This window comes from Aythya ferina (genome assembly GCF_964211825.1).
Source record: "Aythya ferina genome assembly, chromosome: 11".
Taxonomy (NCBI): Eukaryota; Metazoa; Chordata; class Aves; order Anseriformes; family Anatidae; genus Aythya; species Aythya ferina.
The window spans coordinates 119,490-133,662 of record NC_140307.1 but is presented as its reverse complement, the minus strand read 5'-3'; the positions used below and the strand labels follow the sequence as shown (position 1 = coordinate 133,662).

General features: G+C 42.3%; 1 protein-coding gene across 5 annotated transcripts in view; it reads left to right on the top strand.

Annotated features, from left to right (window-relative positions):
• TP53BP1 (tumor protein p53 binding protein 1) overlaps positions 1-14,173 on the top strand; it is a 38,813-nt gene that overhangs the window by 16,365 nt on the left and 8,275 nt on the right. For all 5 annotated transcript variants that reach the window (XM_084532814.1, XM_084532812.1, XM_084532813.1 and 2 more), the window contains exons 11-20: positions 4,565-4,684; positions 5,284-5,520; positions 6,051-6,096; positions 7,370-7,462; positions 8,431-8,929; positions 9,895-10,047; positions 11,374-11,660; positions 11,997-12,173; positions 12,388-12,809; positions 12,938-13,129. In XM_084532814.1, the coding sequence (XP_084388940.1) occupies positions 4,565-4,684; positions 5,284-5,520; positions 6,051-6,096; positions 7,370-7,462; positions 8,431-8,929; positions 9,895-10,047; positions 11,374-11,660; positions 11,997-12,173; positions 12,388-12,809; positions 12,938-13,129 (2,226 nt within the window). The remainder of the gene's footprint in view (positions 1-4,564; positions 4,685-5,283; positions 5,521-6,050; positions 6,097-7,369; positions 7,463-8,430; positions 8,930-9,894; positions 10,048-11,373; positions 11,661-11,996; positions 12,174-12,387; positions 12,810-12,937; positions 13,130-14,173) is intronic.

The following is a 14,173-nucleotide window of genomic DNA, read 5'->3' as shown; positions in this document are numbered from 1 at the left end:
CTATCCTCTTTTAGTTTAAGACCGTTCCCCCTTATCCTGTTGTTATGTACCTGAGTAACGAGTCCCCCTCCATCTTTTTTTTTTTTTTTTTTGCGTCCAATGTACCTGTAGAACCCCTTTTTGCTATTCTTTGCATCCCTTGCCAAGTTTACTTCTGTCAGTGCATTGGCTTTCCTGACCCCATCCAGACATCCATCCATTTCCCATCCCTGTACATCCAGACAGTATTTCTGTACTCTTCCCAGGGCACATGGCCTTGTTTCCACCGTCTGTGCATTTCCTTCTTTTGCCTAGGTTTGACCAGAAGGTTCTTGTTCAACCATGCTGGTTTCCTACCTTCCCTGCTTGATTTATTGTGTATGGGAATAGAGAGCTCTTGCGCTCTAAGGCAAATATCCTTAAAGAGTTGCCAGCTCTGATCGGATCCTCTGTCCCTAAAGACTGTCCCATGGGATCTCATCCACTAATTCTTCGAACAGGTGGAAGTACACTCTTCTAAAGTTCAGGGTCCTGACTTTGCTCTTAGCCAGGTCCATGTCCCTTGAGATCACGTAGGATTGCTCTATGTTACGAGAGAGTTGAGGCTTTTGAGATGTTCTGCCTGCTGCCTTCAGACTCCTGCGCTGCAATGGAAAAGTATGCATCGTAATTTTTTTTTTTTTTGTTGCCATCACACTGACTAAGGTATGAAGAGCTTTAAAGCATCATCCAACTTCTCTTTAAGCAGGTTTGTTCTCATAACAGTTATTTCCAACAGGAGGCAAATCTTCAGATAATGAAGCATACATTAGTATGCACAAACTTTGGGTGAGGACTAGAAGGATCTTGAAGAGTCCAAGAAGCAGGAGTAGAAACCAATGGTGAGGTGGGTAGGGGCACATCCTCCTGTTTATGAAGTTGCCTTGAATGAGCTTAAGTGAACTGTTCATTTATTCTACAAAAAAAACCCAAACACTCATAGGATGGAATATGATAGAGTAGGGGGAGAAAAGGGATGATCTGGAAGGCTTCTAGAAGTACATACAGTTCTTTCTTATTTGCTAATCTAGTCCTTTTTGATGTATCACAGGTAGGTATAACATACCAACAGAGAACACTGATGTAATCAAGCTTTTGTCCTGTCTAGCAGCACTAGTGAGTGAGTTAAGAGCAGAGGTAAGAGATGGCTTTTTGAAAGAGAAAGCGGAAGTTCTTAAATGTAAGTCATGGTTTGTGTTGGTTGTGGATATTTTTGGCCCTGCCTCCCCCACGCTGTACCAGTTTGAATATAAGTAATTGCTCTAGTTTTATTAGCTGCTTAGATAGTAAAATGTTCCTAGGTCTTCCACATAGTGGTCTTTCCTCTCTGCTTTCTTCTTTTGAAAATAATCCTGTAGCACGATCTGTACGAGCGATTGGGTAGATGTGTGCACAGAAGACAAAATGGCCATCCACTAATAGTCTTCTGTGCACATCTTCATGTGGCTGAGAGCCATAGTATGCACCACATCCCTTTTAGAAGTGATGGGTAGGGAGAAGAAGTAGAGCAGAGGGGCCTGAGCTTCAGGCTGGCTATCTATGCAGTAATAGTGTGCAAGAGGCATCACCACATGTAGAAAATGGAGTGAGACTTAAATTTTCATCTACAAGAGAAGAGGATAACAAATCTGCTTTGCTTAGCTTGATGCACAGCTGGAAGAATCGATTGTCTCCTAAGGGTGTAGTTTTGTGCTATGCTGGTAGTTGCTATTTGCACTGTGCTGTAAAACATCCAACTCTCCCTGTGAAAGTTATCTAAGAAATTGAAATTTTTTATACCTTAGCATTAGCAAACTGGAGAGCGGCAAAGTGAGCCAAAGAAAGACTGGATCTTTTGATGTTGAAAGATAAAAGCAAATGTTACAGGATGATGGTCTTAAGGATATAGGAGAAGATTTTAGAGAAATACAACCTTTCATTGTTTGAATGGTTGGTACAGATAGGTGAAAGTAATTAAGCTTTCAGGCATACTATGCATTTTTTCAGGTCAGGCATTCAAAAGCCATTTGAGAGGAATGGTAATTGGCCTTTTGATATGCAGTGAACCCACAAAGTATGAATATCATTGTTCTGTGAAATACCTGTCCACTGCAAAAACACTCTGGAGTCCCTAAGATGATCTTAAGGATATTGCAGTTGCTGAACCATATCTTCAAAACCTGTGGTGGTATAGTGGCTGATGGTGAAGATGAGTTTCCAAAAGGACAGTAAATAACTTTTTACAGGCTATCTTTTTTTTTTCTTTCTCCCTCCCCCTTCCCCCATGAGTGGGTTATGTCTTTGTCATGTATTTATGGCATCATTTCCCCCAAGGCAGTTGTGTATATTATATGTGAGCATCTTGTGTAACTGCAGAATGATGCACTATGTCTTGCGATAAATAAAAATTGTATGTGAGTATCTGGTGCTAGCTCTTGAAACCTTTACTAGAAAATTTCCAATACTGTTTAGTTTTGCTATTTTTTAATACATGCCTATTAAAATTAGAAGTTATAATGTGATTTGCATTGTTTGAGCAATGCTTTGTGAAAACGAAGGTTAGGATTAAAGATGATGAAAACCAATTTTGACCATAATGTGGGGGAGGAAATGGTTATTCTTTTAATCTTATTTAAAAATTCCATGTAATCTGTAAAGACTGATGCTTGCATATTAATGTCCTTCTGGTGGCAGCTGTCAGCTGGTTATAATACTGCAATATCTGTTATTTCCCTTAAAAGTTTACTCTGATGGCAAGTTTCCGATGTTATTGTCTAACTGTTCATTGACTGCTGCTATATATTCAAGCTCATAGGTAGCTATCTGAATCACAGAACGGCTGTGGTTGGAAGGGACTTCTGCAGGTCATCTGGTCCAACCCACTGCTCAGTTGAGATCACCCTGAGCAGGTTGCACAGGACTATGTCCAAGTGGGGTATATCTGCTGACCCAAGGCTAGCTATTTAGAATCATATGGTGATTTGGGTTGGAAAGGACATTAAAGCTCATGTAATTCTAAACCCTTGCCATGGGCAGGGACACCTTCCACTAGATCAGGTTGCTCAGAGCCTCATCCAATTTTCCACTTTTCCAACATCCACTTTCAGGGATGCGGTATCCACAGTGTCTCTGGGCAATGTGTTCCAGTGCCTCACCACACTCGTAGTGAAGAATTTCTTCCTAATGTCTAATCTAAATCTATGCTTTTTTAGTTTAAAACTGTTGTCCCTTGTCCTGTCACTACACACCCTGATGAAAAGTCCCTCCCCATCTTTCCTGCAGGCCACCTTTAAGTACGGGAAGGCTGGTATAAGGTCTCCCTACAGCTTTCTCTTCTCTAGGCTGAACGACCGCAGCTCTCTCAGCTGTCTTCACAGGGGAGGTGTTCCAGCCCTCTGGATCCATTCTAATAGGTCTATGTCTTTCTTAGGCTGGGGACCCCACAGCTAAACATGAGGTTTCACAAGAGCGGAGCAGAGGGTGAAAACCACTTTCCTCAGCCTGCTACACTTCTTTTGATGCAGCCCAGGATACAGTTGGCTTTCTGGGCTGCAGGTGCACATTGCCAGCTTGTGTTGAGTCTCTCATCAACCAGTGCCCCAAGTCCTTCTCTTCAGGGCTGCTCTCAATCTGTTCTCCACCCAGCCTGTATTTATGCTTGGGATTGCCCCAACTCAGGTGTAGGACCTTGCTCTTGGCCTTGTTGAATTGCATCAGGTTCACGTGAGCCCACTTCTCCAGCCTGTCCAGGCCACTCTGGAAGGCATCCCTTCCCTCCGGTATGTCGACTGCACCATTCAGCTTGGTGTCATCTGCAAACTTGCTGAGGGTGCACTCGATCTCACTGTCCATGTTGCCGACAAAAATGTTAAAGAGCACCTGTCCCGGTACCGACGCCTGAGGGACACTGCTCATTGCTGGTCTGCGCATGGATGTCAAGTCATTGAACAGAATTATTTGAGTGCAACCACCCAGCCATTTCCTTACCCACCAAGTGGTCCATCCATCACATTGACGTATTTCCAATTTAGAGACCAGAATGTCACGCAGGACAGTGTCAAATGCTTTGCACAAGTCCAGGTAGATGACGTCAGTTGCTCTTCTGTTATCCATGATGATAATACACCATTCTGTGCAAGGTTAGGTTATTAATTCAGGCAACACATAGCTCTGCCAATACAGTTGTGTCCTATCTTTCATTTTTGTTTCTGGCTTTGTTTCTGTTCCCTGTGCAAAATCCTGAGCACTTTTCAAGAAAACCTGCGTTCTGCAGAAGTCCTTTTCACATGAGGATATTTAGTCTCGCTTTCATCTAGCTTCTGGAGACAACTGCGTCGAAGTAGACCACAGTCCATACTTCGACCGAGAGAGACTTTCCACATGAAAAGTGAGGAAGATCAGTTAGAGCAGCAACCCTGAGTCCACTAACTGTTCAGGAGGTTTTTGTACAGGATAGCACAAGGGTTATGCTTTTCCTCATTTCCACACCGCAGTGAACTTTTGCTTTTTGTACGTGGACTGGAGTACACTCCTGAAATCACTAATCCTGGCTCTCCCTGTCTTTTAGGAACCCCATTTCATTTTACTTTGCCAAAGGAGGGTGATATCATTCAGCCCTTGACCAGCATAACACCACCTCTTACTGGCCAGCTTAAAATGGGACCTAGAAGACACAGCACGCCAATTGGTGAGTTTGACCCAAATGGTTCTCTTCAGTTTGGAACTTTTTATTCTAGATGCAGGATCATAGGATAACTCAAACCTGTCTTGGCAAAAAACATTGCTGCTGTTTGAGGAGGGTTCATCCCTCTTTTTCTTTCCTCGGTCTGTAATGAAGATGTTTGCTACCTTAGTATGGGGTTGTATGGAACATACCTTCCTTCATTGCATTCCCATATATAACTCCATTAAAGAATGCAGAAGATCCCTTTGAGTTGTGAAAGCACTTAAATTAAAAGAAGGTTGTTCCCAGCATTCATCGTTTTGCAAGACTTTCTCTGCTGGGTTCACAAAATAACAGCTTGCATGTGTTGGAGAAAAGGAATTGCATATTTCTGGTAAATAGTAAATCATTCTGCTCTCATCACAAGCTATGGATGATACTTGTGCTAAAAAACTTTGATCCTCTCAGAACTCTAGGATGACCAGAGAGGAATTTCCACTACTGCGCTATCACTAATAATGCATGCAGTGAAGCAGTTTCAAAACCAAACTGGGCCCTGAACCACAGCAGTGGGAACCACAATGGCTATTTCCATTTTTACTTCTTTGTTTTCCTATTTTCAGTGGCTGATAGTTGTCCAGACAGCACTATAGCAACTAGTGATGTTACAGCTGAGGGTACAATGGGGACCAACAATGTCACCATGGAAAGTGCAGTGGTATCAACAGATGTGTCAGAAGTGTGTGAAAAAGGAGATTCTCATGTAGTTCCTGAGGCTGATGCAAAACTCTCTCTGCAAATGAACCTTGTTACCCCTGTGAATGATGGGAGTGAGGAATCCCTGCGGTTCTGCTTGGAAAGTAAGAGACTGAAACCTTGGAACATACAGGTTGTACTAGACTTCAACACCCTGACTTAGAATCTCTCCATGGCATTCCCTGAGATGGTCTCTGAAATCTTGCAGTTTTTCTTCTTGGGCAGTGAGAAGAGAGGCCTCTGTTGTGGGGGAAAGATATTTCCAGCAGACTGAAAATTGTGATGTGCATTTGCAATGTACATTGCAATTGTTTGTGGGTGCTCTGTGAGACATGTAATCACAAGACAGAAAAAGAATTTGGTTATGTTAAGGAATGAAAAGATACTGAAAGTATGACCTGAATGAACAAGTTTGATAGCATTTTAATCAGAACAGTGACATTCAGTCAAATAGCCTAAAACTTGCATATGTACATGTATATAGGCTCGGGGCTGTGATGGTAAGTTGGGTGGGGAGGCCTGAGGACTCTTTGTCTGACATTACTCAACCTCTCAGCTCACTGGGTGTGGGGTGCTTAGAAGGACAGGAGAGACTGTGACACTGAAATTGTCCTTCCCTTCCCTCTTGTTTCAGAGCCTACAGCCAGTGACAGGAAAAATGGATCTGCTGCTGCTGCCAGGTAACTGGGCTTGTTGCTGTGCAGAGTCAACACAGAGGTCTGGTTAGATCCTTTTTCTGCTCATTACCAGTGGAAGGGGGAATAACAGTTAAAATGAGACATAGAAGTAGGGAGCTCTTTTAAAGGTAGCAACAGCATCAACTCTTTAGTTCTTGCATCAGGTTTTAAGTGAGTAGATGTGGATGCGAGGTGGGTCCAAAACAGCAGGTTTCCTACCTGCTGTTCTGCTGTAGGCTTTGTGCTTTCCTACTAACATCAGCATTTTACCTCCTTTTGATTATAGTCAGAGCAGAAATTCATGTCTTGTGCAGTCCAGAATGCAGGTCTGCACTATCAACCTCTGAAATTTCAAACGTGGTTTTCTTTGTTATTGTGCAATTTTCTGCAAATAGTCTCAGCTCTGAGGAGTTCTGAAAGAAAATTCTGTTTGATATGAGGCTGATAGAAACATAACAAAGTCACTGACGGATTGAGATCACAGTTTAACGCGTTGACCAAAATATAAGTTTTCTTCCTTGATCTTTTAATCTGTATGTATCTGTCTTACCACACATGTAAGAAAAATAGTTTTGGAAACAGGCTTGTTATCATGTACTGTATTCCCACATCGCCTAGGGTTGCTTGGTTGTGTCTTTTAGACTGTATGATTTGTAAGTACTAATAAGAATCTGAGTGAGAAGACACTATCTATAGTGGTCTGAGTGAAGTATAAGGGTTTGAAGCAGTGAGAAAACTTTGAAATAAACTTAGTACCTCTTGTCGCAGAATTAGGTGCTGGATGGTAATTATGCCTCAGTGCTGAGGATGAATGGTCATCAGTCCTCACTGGTTGATGTTGGGTTGCCTTTGTAGGTGCAGGTTGAACTTGATCTCTCAGAGTCTGCTTTACAAGTCTTTCCCCATAATTTTGCTCTGTCATGAAGATTTTAAATAAGCCATAAATGGTCTAATGGTGTTCCCCAGTGGCTGCAAGAAATAGTGATGGTGAAACTCCTGATGGTGCTGTAGTTCTTCACCCTACGTTTTCTGGAATTGCTAGATTGCTCTTGGCTGTGAGAGTGTCTGCAGAAATAATAGAAGTGCTTATATAATTGTGGGTAATTTCTTGACCTTTGAGTGTCTGACCATCACACTCATTTTCTTGTTGCCTACATCAGCAAACTCAATTTGAATGTTTAATGCCAGTAGTTGTTTTCCCAGGGGGCTAGAAAACTCGTTATGCTGTATTTTCACAATCCCTAATGCCTTTTTTTTTTTTAATCTGCGTTGCTAGCTCCCAGAAAGCATCATCTGTGTTCAGTCGTGTCTGTGAAGTTCGGCGAGAGGATGAGGCCAGAGGCCATGACCTTTCAGCTTCTCCATATAGGTAACTACTTACAGTCTTTGACTGCCAGTCCTGGTTAGATTTTGGATTTACACACGTGTGCATTTTTAACATTAATGACTCAGTGTAGTCTCTTTGTCTTTGGATGACTTAAAAGGTTGGGCACAATGGAATGAATATATTAAGTACTGTATGTCTATATCTCACATGGTAATCACAGAATGGTTGAGGTTCGAAGGGAACCCTGGAGAGTACACAGTGTCCAACCCCCTACCAAGCAGGGACACCTAGAGCACATAGCACAGGATCGCATCCAGGAGGATTTTGAAATTCTATCTTTTGATTGAAGTTTTGACCTATGAAGAAAAAGTAATTTATATTGCAAGAGTATTGAACGGTTATACTGTAGACAGCGATGACCAGGAACTTCTAGCGCTGGGCAGTGTACAGACAGAATGGAAGACAGTCACTCCTCAAAGCCTCTCAGGTATGAGGGAGATGAGAGAGGATAAATGTGTACTTCTAGTAAGATTCAGTATACAGTCCCATATAAAACCTGGTAAGACTATTGACGGGGAAGAGAAATCCTAGTGAAAGTGTTAAACAGCATTTGTGTTCACACTCCTGCCTCTTCTTCCTAGGTGTGATTAACTCTTTCAGGTCAAGGAAGTGCTGAAGCAGACTGTAGCAACATCAAGATGGCGTGACTTTGAGAAGCATTTCGCATATGTGGTCCTTGTTGTTTGGAGCATACCTTGCTTTATTAGTGTTTGCAAAAGCTCCTAGTTTTCTATAGGTGTCAGCAATTCTTCCTGCCACCACATGGATCACTTGAGAGATGTTGCAAAATGTTTTACAATTTGAAAACACACCGAGTTCTTTGTAAGCTTAAGAAGCAATTGAAAAAATGCATTGTTGTATTTTGAATAGTGCTTTGACCTGAGTAGCAGAATATTGGCCTTCCTGCTTTTTTAATCAATAATTTTGACCTATATATAACTGGTTTGCAGGGGGAATCTATTCAGTTTTCCTGGCACAGAAGAAGATGATGAATTATGTAAAAATCCCAGTCAGCAGTGCCGGCAACACAGAGCAGATGACAGTGGTAGACAGCTCCTAATTCCTCGGAGGATGCAACAGGGCTGCCATCAACAGCCTCCCTGTGCAGAGGAGAGGGAGTGTGTGGAGACTGGTACTGTTAGCACTCAGATGGAAGAAGGGACAAGAACGCGGAAGAAACCAAGTAAAGCTGTTGCAATTAATGAAAGCCAAGAGAAGCAAGCAAATACTAATAATAAAGGGATTCAAACTGCAGCAGACTCTCATTTTACCCCAACAACTGTTACAGTAGCAACACAAACAGCAGAAGGAATCTGTAGGCGAGTGGATGTGGGAACCAGTATGTCTGGGCAAAAACCTGGTCGACAAGATGCGAACATCCAAACTGAGGAGAGTGGGGAAAAGCTTGTGAATGCATCTGGAGAAGACACAGACTCTCTGCACAGTCAGGTGGGATGAAGGCTGCCTGTATTTAATTTTACTGCTTTAGAACAGTGAAGTATCCCTTCAGCCAATAAATTCACTAACAATAATTCCTCTGTCAAAAAAAGCCAAGAGACCTCTTCAAAACATAAATGGCTTAAGCTTTCCTTTATCAACTGTAGACAGCTGTTAAGGGACTGCAGTACTCAGTGGACAGAGTAAGTTTGGGAAGTAAATGTCTTGATATTTTCTGAGAAACTACGGCAAGTGATTTTGTGTCTGTCTGTGTATGTCTAGATGTAGTTAACGCTATTAAAAAAAAAAAAAAAACTTTTTTTTGGATGGAGGAGGAAGTTGTATGAAATCTGGAAGGAATGCTTTGATGTCTCCTATTTGCACCAGTGAACTTCTGGCACTTTCACTGGATGGAGCAGCAGAATACAATGGATAAACACATCAGGGGAGAGTTCCTCTAGTTAAACATTCTAATAAGATGAATTAGCTTTGAACTAGTGTTTCAGAAAGTTTGCTGCAGACTCAAGAAAAATAACTGCTTTGAAGTTAGAGCTTGCATATTTCTTATGAATATAAGGACTAGAATAATGATCTTTTCTAGACTTGAAATAAGAACTGTGCCTCCTCTGAGAAATAGGAGGTTAGAGGGCCATAAATACACTCTGTAATAGTTATGAGATCTGAGAGCCCACTGAATGACTATCAGAAGCTATACTAAGACAGTTTGGTGTTTCTTCCTTGGACTGCTGTGATTTCCCTTCCTCTGCCCCTCAACAAATGAGCAAAATGTGTTCAGTTTTCCCTTGTTCGGGGTCTTTCATGTTGTTGCATCTAATTTGCAGCAAGATACTGAAAGGTTCCCTACGACAGTACTCAAATGCGATAAGAAAAAACTGTACTGCAGAGATAGCTGTTCACAGAAATTATTTGCTTTTGGATGTGGTTTGTTTTCATTTTAATTTGTCTTGTTTATACAGGGAGAGGAGGAATTTAACCTTCTTCACCCACCTAGAGGCCAGGTTCAACGTCGCCACATGCGAACTGTTCGAGAGGTGCGCACTGTTGTTACCCGTGTTATAACAGATGTTTACTATGTAAATGGCACAGAGGTAGAACGAAAAGTAGTTGAGGTAAGATCCTGTTTTCAGGGCTAAATATACTAATATGTTGGCTGAAAAAATAAATTGTATTGTGGCTGCAGAAAACGTGAGCTGAGTGGGCAAACCAGTGTGCCGTGATGACAATTTTTTTTTTTCAGTGAGTGAACATATAGACCATTCAGTGCATATTGAAAGCTGTGTGTTTGTTGCTGGTGTATTTCATTCCTGTTACTGCGTTCTGAAGACACACTTCTCTGGGAGACAAAAATGGACAAAAGACTTTATAATATGCTTCTAACTATTGTAAAATTCTTGGGTTTTTGTCAAAGCAGAGATTTCAGAATGGGCAGAAATTCTATTAGTCAGCAAAAATCATTTCTATCTGTAAAATTGAACTATATAAGACTGTTCAGCCTGTTTTGCAATTCAGTGTTATCTTTCACCTGTAGTCCATGGGGTTTTGAGTCCTGTCGACCAGATTCTGTAAGAGATCTCCAAAAAGCATCTCGAAATCAAAAAATAAACAAGCCTATTTTTACTATGCTTGTATTGCTGTACAATCCATTCCTTTATTGGAAAATCTTTAGGGAAACTCAAAGAATAGTCAACAAATGCTGATATGATATACATGGTAAACATACCAGCCTGCTTGCAGTAGTAACATATTACTGCTATTCTGCTATACAGGTAAATAACATAAGTGTCTTGTGCTAACTTTGTTACAGTGAATAATGTAATTACTCTTTGCAATGAGTAAAGGTACAAATGGATAAATTAGTTCAGTTACTTACGCTCTCACACCTGACACTACACACAAAATTGCTTATTGTAATATTAAAATAGAGAATTAGATTTTCTTAAATGTGTTTTCACAGGCTATGTAATCGTAATCGTATAACCACGTCCAGTTTATCTACCTACATTTGATATCAGTGTTGTGTTGACAGACCTGTAAATATCCATAAAACTTGAATTGCTCCAAATGACCAACCATCTGATTTTGATCTTGTATTACTAGTAACCAAAGGCTGATAGTGTGTCATGTAGTTCTTGCACTCTTACGCTCTAAAAGGGTGGAAATCATTCAAAGCCAGGCTGATTTCTGGCTTTGAAATCAAAGCCGTCCAAGCTCTGTCTTGGTGACTGATTTCTTAATGTGACTTCTTCGTATGGAGCACAGCTACAGGCCTGTAGGGAGAGAGCTGCTGTCTGCCTTTGATTAGTCCAGATTCAATCTGCGTAGCTGTCTTCAATTTCATGAATGTGTTCTCAGCTTGTTTGTGTCTGATGCTTCTACAATGTAGCTTCCATCTAGCAAGTTCATCACCTTTGAAGTGGCCTCTTTTTTCTTCTAAGGAAACTGAGGAGCCTATAGTGGAGTGCCAGGAGTGTGAGACAGACACATCCTCCTCTAGAACAGCAGTGGGCTCATCACTGACCTCAGGGGACCTTGGTGATGTCAGCTCCTTCTCATCTAAGGCCTCAAGCCTCCACCGCACATCCAGTGGAGCAAGCAGTGGTCACTCTGCAACACACAGCAGCAGCTCAGCACGAGGAACTGGAGCTGTCAAAGGGAAAATGTGTGGTGCAGAAACTGGAGAGTTTGTTTTACCCATTGGCAGAGGTATCTTAGGAAAACTAAGGTATGTGCAGAGCTTTGAGAATGGAGAAGGTATTTTGCAGAAGTCAACAGCTGGCTTGGGTGAAATGTGAAGCAAGGTAGACCCCAAACCAAGAATATTCAAGAAAGGATCTGTCTTGATGAACAGAAATAAGGAACAGTCTTTGTATTCCCATCTTTTCTTCCTGAAGGAGTAATGGTTGTTTCCTTATGATGCATAGCTTTGCTTTTGCTCTGAGCAGTTGAGGAAGGATGAGGCAAAGTTCTTGTCCAGTTGGCAGATCACAGGGAAAATGGGGTGATATAGCAAGGTGATAACTCTTTTCAGAATAGTTAACTGAACTCATGAATTCTCTAGCCCTAGGAAAGGAGCTGGTCAGCCAGCATCTCCTCTCAGAGTTAGCCAGACAGGAGCGCTTCTGTGTGAGGAAGAGGAGGACTCTATGCTTGGTACTCGTCAGGGTGGCAGAGCACCTGTTACACCTCGTGGGCGAGGAAGAAGAGGCCGCCCACCATCTCGAACAACAGCAACAAGGTACCCTGGACAAAGGATTCTGTAATTTTAATATTGTCAGGGAAGAGAAGGGGGGCCTGCTGTATTAATGTGACAGAGAAAATGGAGAGTTAAGTATTTCAGGAGCTAGTTTTTGGTGATAGCATGTAGCAGCAGCAAGAATCTGTCCTAAATATTCTTTGTTTAGTAACTGTTTTTCCTGATCCTTCTGGGTCTGCTTTTGTCTTTTCTACAGAGATTTAGCTGGAATTCCAGGTGTAGAGGATCTCTCAACTACAGCATCACCTGAGGAGAAATCATTTGTTCGTGCAGTTCGCCAGCCAGATGGAGGGGAGAAATCTGACACTTCTGGCTTCTGTGCCTTACGTCGAAGTGACTCTCCAGAAATCCCGTTACAAGTGGTGACTGGTCCTTCAGACTGTGCAGACTCATCCTCTGGGAGCAGCTTTGTGGGCCTCAGGGTTGTAGCAAAGTGGTCTTCAAATGGGTACTTCTATTCTGGAATGATAACCCAAGATGTTGGGGCAGGGAAGTACAAGCTGCTTTTTGATGATGGGTATGAATGTGATGTGCTAGGAAAAGATATTCTACTGTGTGACCCTATCCCACTGGAAACTGAGGTGACTGCACTCTCAGAGGATGAGTACTTCAGTGCAGGTAAGAGCAGTGCTTGAGGTCAGTTCCTGAGTTCTCTTGAGGTGCTGAATCCAATGGAAGATGGGTGTTTGTTCAGGAGGATGGGAAGCCTAGGTGTAGTTAACAGGTGTCATTTGCTGTCTTATCAGGTGTAGTGAAAGGACACCGGAAAGAGTCTGGAGAGCTATATTATTGCATTGAAAAGGAAGGCCAGCGGAAGTGGTACAAACGAATGGCTGTTATCCTGTCTCTGGAACAAGGAAATAAGCTCCGGGAGCAGTTTGGGCTAGGCCCTTATGAACCTGTCACCCCCCTGACGAAGGCAGCTGACATCAGTCTTGGTAAGGGGAGGTGCCGTTGAGCTGCTGACTCTATGTAGTTTGAAGTGCTCCTGTTTTTCTTCCGGGGCTATGCTGTCACACATCTTTGTGCCTTTGAGATGTTTCTGCTTCCTAATCCCAATTACCCATGTTTTAGATCTTTCTGGATATTCGAAAATGTTTTCAGAGTTCATAGAATATCCCAAGTTGGAAGGGACCCACAAGGATCATCAAGTCCAACTCCTGGGTTCCCAAAGGACCATGCAAAAAATCAAACCATGTGCCTGAGAGTGTTGTCCAAACACTTACTGAACGCCAGTAGGCTTAGTGCTGTGACCACTTCCCTGGGGAGCCTGTTCCACTGCCAGACCCACCCTCTCTGTGAAGAACCTTTTTGTGATAACCAGCCTGAACTGCCTGTTGCAGCTTCAAGCCATTTCCTCAGGTCCAATTGCTGGTCACCAGAGAGAAATCAGTGCCTTCCCCTCTGTTCCCCCTCGTGAGGAAGCTGTAAACCATGATGAGGTCCCCCCTCGGTCTTGTTTTCTTCATGCTGAGCAAACCAAGTAGCTTCAGCAGCTCCTCACATGTTCATGGAGTTCATTGACAACTACCTACAAATTGCACTGAGCCAAGTCAAGATCCATCTAACCCTGTAACCCTGTGTGCTGCCTCAAACAGCAGCTTTTTGTGTATCTTAGGGGGGATCACACAGGAAAAGCAAGTTTGGATTTGATCTTTGGTCTAATACAGCCTTTCAGTAGTCAAGTCTGTTGAATCTTTTGGATCAGAGGCTGCTTCTGGACCATGGTTTTTATCGGTTAGCAGCAGACCTGAATTTTGTCTGATGCATTAAAACAGAGTTGTAGTGGCACAGTCAGTGTGGCTTGTTGTAGTCAGCTTTAGTTTGGATAAGCATTAAGTAATTTTATGTCATCAGTAGACTTTATCTCACAATTCTTTCTCCTTTCTAAATATCTTATTAGCATGTTGAGCAGTATATGCCTGAACACAAATACTTGAAGTGCTATATAAGTAACTTTGTTCCATGTATTCTTGCCCAGT